Source organism: Trichechus manatus, unplaced genomic scaffold (assembly GCF_000243295.1).
Source record: "Trichechus manatus latirostris isolate Lorelei unplaced genomic scaffold, TriManLat1.0 scaffold00001, whole genome shotgun sequence".
Taxonomy (NCBI): Eukaryota; Metazoa; Chordata; class Mammalia; order Sirenia; family Trichechidae; genus Trichechus; species Trichechus manatus.
In genome coordinates this window covers 42,643,011-42,648,829 of record NW_004443937.1, presented here as the reverse complement: position 1 = coordinate 42,648,829, position 5,819 = coordinate 42,643,011, and the positions used below count along the sequence as shown (strand labels likewise).

Genomic DNA, 5,819 nt, shown 5'->3' with positions numbered 1-5,819 from the left:
CCCCCCTACAGCCTCACCCCATCCTCTATACTTCTCTTCATCTGAGTTGTTTGCTTGTAACTGTATTAAAAATTGTATAAACCAAGTCAAACTTTAAGACTTAAGGAAAGCTTACACCCAAAGCATGTCTTAAAAACCAAATGAATTCAGCAGAGGTATCTCCTATCTTTGAACACTAAAATTGGTTAGTGATTATGTTAAAGAACAGAATTCTGTTCAGTACATATAACATTCACGAGTAAATAGATATGACAGGAATTTTTCTAGGTGTTACAGATAAAATGATCTCAAATCACAAAGAGCATGTGATACAGACACTGTTCAAGTGTAACCTGTTTAAATATGCATTCCCATGTGGTCCAATCTCAGCATCTCAAAATAGAATTACATTAGAAGAAACAGCCCAATTACAAAAAAAAAGAAAAAAAAAGCTTTCTCAGCAGCTAGCTTTTTCCTATCTCCCTGCTCCCATGTTTTTACCTTAATGTAGATCAACGTAACTCATCTGGATTTTTAAGTTTCCTTTGCCCATTATTGGGAACCCTGGTGGCGCAGTGATTAAGAGCTCAGCTGCTAGCCAAAAGGTGGGCGGTTTGAATCCACCATCTGCTCCTTGGAAACCCTATGGGGCAGTTCTCCTCTGTCCTATAGGCTTGCTATGAGTCAGAACCGACTCAATGGCAATGGTTTGGTTTGTTTGCTTTGCCCATTATTCAGATTCTGTTGTAGAAATGAAAGTCTGATAACTGATTTACAAGCAAAAGCCCTTCTTCCTTAGATGCCTAGCAGAGGAAGGAAGACTGTTAGTATTTTTATGTTTTTATCTTTTCTTGTATTTCTCTCTCTTGCTTACTCTCTCACTGTTTCACACACACACACACACACACACACACATATCCACACACACCAAGAAAAAAATTATAACGCAATGTGATAATTATCATTCTCATAGAACGAATAAAATACTTGGATGCCAAAAGAATGGGGGTGAATCATTCAATTTGTGGTAGAGGAAACAAGGAGTATATATGAGAGAAATATTTACTGAAGAGGGAATGGTTACGCTGGGGTTGAAAGACAAATACTACTTTGCAGGCTTGGGGTGTGAGGGCATCCTCTGTAGTGTAAACAGAAATAGCAAGAGCATTAAGGTAAAAAGTGCTTTTTAGTTTTTTTGTTTTTTTAAGGGGTGGAAGGAGCCCTGGTGGCTCAGGGGTTAAAGCAGTCAACTGCTAACCAAAACGTCAGTAGTTCAAAACTACCAGCAGCTCCATGGGAGAAAGATGTGGCAGTCTGCTTTCGTACAGATTTACAGCCTTGGAAACCCTATGGGTTGCTATGAGTCAGAATTGACTTGACCCCAGTGGGTCTGGGGTGGGGGATAGAGGGAGGCCTGTTATAGCTTAGGGTGGTGGGTCTCAAACTTCAACGTGCACTAGATTATCCAGGGAGCTTGTTTAGAATGCAGATTCATGGGCATCCACCATCCCCAAATTTTGATTTTAGTTGGTGTCTGGAAGTCTGGAAATCTTCATCTTAAACAAGTTCAGATTGAATACACTTTAAAATATACCAGTAAAGACTGTGTGGTGAGTAATGCAAGAAATAATGCTCCAGCAGGATTGGAGAAAACATAAGCCAGTATTTCAGGTAAAGAGTAGTGTAAGACAATAAAGGATTATGTCAGAGAATAAGGAGCCCTGGTGGCACAGTGGTTAAAGCACTCAAGTCAGCGGTTCAAACCTACCAGCCGCTCTGCGGGAGAAAGATGTGGCAGTCTGCTTCCATAAAGATTTACTGCCTTGGAAATCCTATAGGGCAGTTCTACTCTGTCCTACAGGGTCACTATGGGTCAGGATTGACTCAAAGGCAGTGGGTTTGGTTTTTTGGTTTTTGGTTAGAAAATAATGTCAGATCTTTGAACTTTGTTTTGAGAGAGAATGGCTTGGCAAAGAAGGTATTGTTTTGATCAAAAGAAACACTCTTTGATGGTAAATATTTATGGAACAGCTGAATGAATGAATGTGGGCAGAATTCTGAGAAAGCCAACTGAAAGCTTCCTGGACTGTGAGCAGTTCTGGCTTTGTTCAACCTGGCTGTAAGGAAAACCAATTTCTCAACAGCCAGATCAGAACCACTAGTTTACGTCTTCTAAACACTGCCTCGATGTATGTCAGCTCAATCTATTCGTGCATTTTTACCCAGGTCTACAAACACGCAAATGTGATTATCCTGTGGATCATCCATGCAAACCCGAGCCACAGGCGTATAGCAAGCGCCAGATATACCAGCCCTTGGAGCTGAGACCTGGTGGCACAGAACACCCTCTTACATAATCTCCTAGCCCGTCGGTGTTAGGCCCTGTGATTAATGCTACGTGACAGGCTTTGAACTTTCTGTTCAGATAGCTTCGCTTGCCTTTCAGAGCTCCTCGCAAGAGGGCACGTGTGACCTGCAGATTTCGCTCTGAATAACCATCATCCAAGCCAGCACCACGGGCATTGCTCGGTGGCCCCGTGAGCTAACCATTTCTGTGTCTCACGCCTCTAGAGACAAGTAGCATAGGCCTATCAGGGCAGTTTTTGAAAAGGGACATAACAGAGGAGAAATATAATTTCCTAAAGCTCAGTCCCTGAAGAAACGCACCCAAGGAAGACTGGTGGGTTCCTCTTGAGACCTCGGAAGGAAGAGCTGCGGAGGAGTGGCGGGAGAAGAAAAAGCGTAACTGGAAAGGCGTCCTGCTCTCTACCCCGGCATCTCAAGGGTCCTCACTGCGTCTCTGCCCGCCCAGCTCCCTCACAGAGGTCGACTCGAGCACCGCCAGCATCCCTGTCTGAGCCGGGAGCTGCCTAGTGCTGGCCAACTTTCCGAGCCCGGCCAAGTCCTCTCAGCCACTCCGCCCAGCCCTAGGTCCCCCCTCTCGTCCCTTAGCCCGGCAAGGGCCCAGGTGAGGGGCAGCGCCCCCGCGCTCTCCTGCATCTGCTCCCCTCCCTGCCTTCCCAGGAGGCTTCTTTCAACAGCCCCTGCGCGTTTGCAAGCGGTGAGGTGAGCTGACGACACTTGGTCTAAGCGCCTGCAAATCGTCCAGGCTCCCTTACTTGTTGAATGAGTCAGTCAGAGGTTCTCAACCTTAGCAGTATCAACATTTTCCAGAGCATGTGCTGTGGGGGACTGTCTTCTCCACTGTAGGATGTTGAGCAGCGTCCCTGGAACCTGTCCCCGCCACCTCAGAATAGCACCTTGGCTCTGGGAATGGGAGGGCTGAAGTAAGGGGGCTGAACGCCGGGCTTTGGGCAGATCTGAGCCAGAGCCCCCCACCCGCCCTCTCCTCCCCCGACCGCTCGCTGCCTCGGTCCCCCTCCCCATATACACCCCTACTCACCAGTTCCAGGGCTCGCAGGAAGGCAAGGGGCTCCTTCAGCACCCGGAAGGTGCCCGCTGAGGCCAGCTTCCGATCAAAGAGCCAAAAGAGAGAAAAAAACAGCGTGAGGAAGGGGCTGCGACGCATCTCCGGAGCCGCGGGGTCCCCCAGCACCAGCCGCCCAGCCCAGCGCTGCCCTACCTGACTCACAGGGTCCATGGTTCTTCTGCGCTAATCTTCTCCCCCACCGGTTCCCCCTAAGACTGGAGGTCGACGGGCACCGTCCTCGTCCTCAGGGCCGGAAGCCCCTTGCAGGCGCAGCTCGAGGAGCGAGGCCCCGGAGCAGGAGGCGAGGGCGGGACCTGGAGACCCAGCCGCCGGCGCCGGCTGGTTACCGCTCCGTCTGCGCCGCGCGCCGGGGACCCAGCCGCTGGGCGGGGGAGCGAGGTGGGAGCTGGGGTGGGAGAGAGGCTACCGGGGAGGGGGAAGCCGGAGCGCAGGGGAAGGCTCTAATTGGCCAGCGGCGAGCTCCAGAGGGGAGGGCGAGGCGGTGGGCGAGGCAGAACCGGCAGACCTCGGGGCCGCTTCAGCGGCGCGCACCCGGGTGCCCGCGGGCTCCGGGGAAACTTCGCGGCTGTTGGCTAGGGGAAAGCGGCTAGCACCCTCAGCAAGATGGTTCCCCGCCTGAAGAATGGGGTTCCAGGCAAGGGAAAGGCACCCTTCATTCTCCAGGGGGCAGGTATGTGAGTTCAGGTGACTCCTGAGCACCGAAGAAAGAGTATCTGTTGACTCTTCATTCCTCAAGTCCTTACGGAAGGGCCTCCATGTGGCCAGGCAGTGCCTGGAGATACACTGAAGAATAAGAGAGGCACTGCCCCGTCGCCGAGGGTAGGCAGAGGGGCAGAGAGGTAACTGCAATATGGACTAAACTGTGATGCAAGGGCAGATGGGGCTGTGGGCACACAGCAGGGGGGCTGCGGGCACACAGCAGGGGCGACCAGTCCAGCCTGGAGAGGTGAGGGCAGAGGGGACCCGTTGGAGAGTAAAGGGGGGGAAACAAACCTTGAATCTGGTCCATGTGCCAGGCAGCTAATCCTCATTGCCATTGTTGGAGTCAGGTTCAAATTTTGCCCTATATGCACACGGGGTCACCATGAGTCAGATTCAACTCCACGGCAACTGGTCGAGTAATGCCCATTTTTGAAAGTAGTAACTGGTAATGGAGGGCGCTCTAGTGGCACAGTGGTTAAACGCTAAGCAAAAGGCCAGCAGTTCAAACCCGCCAACTGCTCTGCCGGAGAAAGATGTGACAGTCTGCTTCCGTAAAGATAACAGCCTAGGAAACCCTGAGGCAGTTCTGCTCTGTCCTGTGGGGTCGCTATGAGCTGGAATCGACTGGATGTCCGTGGGTCTGGTTGGTTTTTAGTAACTGGTAATGCGCTAAAAGTCGAAAACAGACTTAGCAAGGCTGAACTAGCCAAGGTGGAACAGCTGCTGGACGCTAACCAGGACCTGCTATTCAGATAACTCAACCTCGAGTCCTCCTCCCCCAGTCCTTGCCTGAGATCTGAGCCCAAATTAATCATAAATAGGACTCTGACTCCTCCCACCCAGAGTTACACAGACTCTTTTCTTGGACCTTATGAAGTGTGGCTCACACTTCTTCCTCCCTTGGTCTGCTAACTCTGCAGAAAATAATAAATAATAACAACATCAAAACAACTGAGTTCTTTCTGTGAGCCAGAAACTGTGCTAAGGGCTTTACAAGCATTACTTCATTAAATCTGCACAAAACTCCCTCAAGTTGGTAGTATTATTCCCATTTCAGAGATGAGGAGAATGAGGCTCATAAAAGTGGCCTGTTGAAGGCTGTACAGCTAGCAGACAATGAAGCCAGAAGTGAATTTAAAAAGGAGTCAGAAAAAAGAGTCAGAGCCCTCAGCCACTACACCAGACAGCTGCTGCTCTCTTCCCTTCTCACTCTCTTTGGACTGGATTCCATGTAAGTGGTCTCCCAGCAACACAGACCGTCCATCTGTTTACTACAAAGGTTTGCCAAAAGGTTTGGAGTTTATGTGTACGGGTGTGTGTAGGGCCGTCTAATATTTAGGAGTGAGAGAGAAAGATAGAAAGGAATAATTTGCAGCCTGGGAGGAGGGTAAAATTAAGAGGGAGAGTGTCCAGTGTAGATGCCCCCTGCCCGTGGATTTGTTAGAGAATAAGTAGGAAGTTAGTGAGTACGATAGCTCCAAAGGGCCAGCTGTACCATCTGCAGTCAGCCAGCTTTACTCCTGCTGCTCTGCCTACATTCAGAGTCTAAAGCCATTAGAAACAGTGTTTAAAAAAGAAGCCCGTGTGTAACCACAGTGGGAGGGGGAGAGAAGGAACATCATCAAGCACTTAAGTGTGTGCCCTGCGATTCATGTATACCATCTGATGGGTGAAGTTTCGTAACCTC

At 49.9% G+C, this 5,819-nt stretch overlaps 1 protein-coding gene across 1 annotated transcript in view; it reads right to left on the bottom strand.

The window, feature by feature from the left end:
- Nucleotides 1–3,580, bottom strand: part of SYNPR (synaptoporin) — a 407,308-nt gene extending 403,728 nt beyond the window's left edge. Inside the window, exons 1-2 of the mRNA XM_004368658.2 lie at nt 3,563–3,580; nt 3,383–3,448 (exon numbers count right to left, since the gene is read on the bottom strand). Coding sequence (XP_004368715.1) covers nt 3,383–3,448; nt 3,563–3,580 — 84 coding nt within the window. The remainder of the gene's footprint in view (nt 1–3,382; nt 3,449–3,562) is intronic.
- Between the last annotated feature and the right edge of the window lie 2,239 nt (nt 3,581–5,819).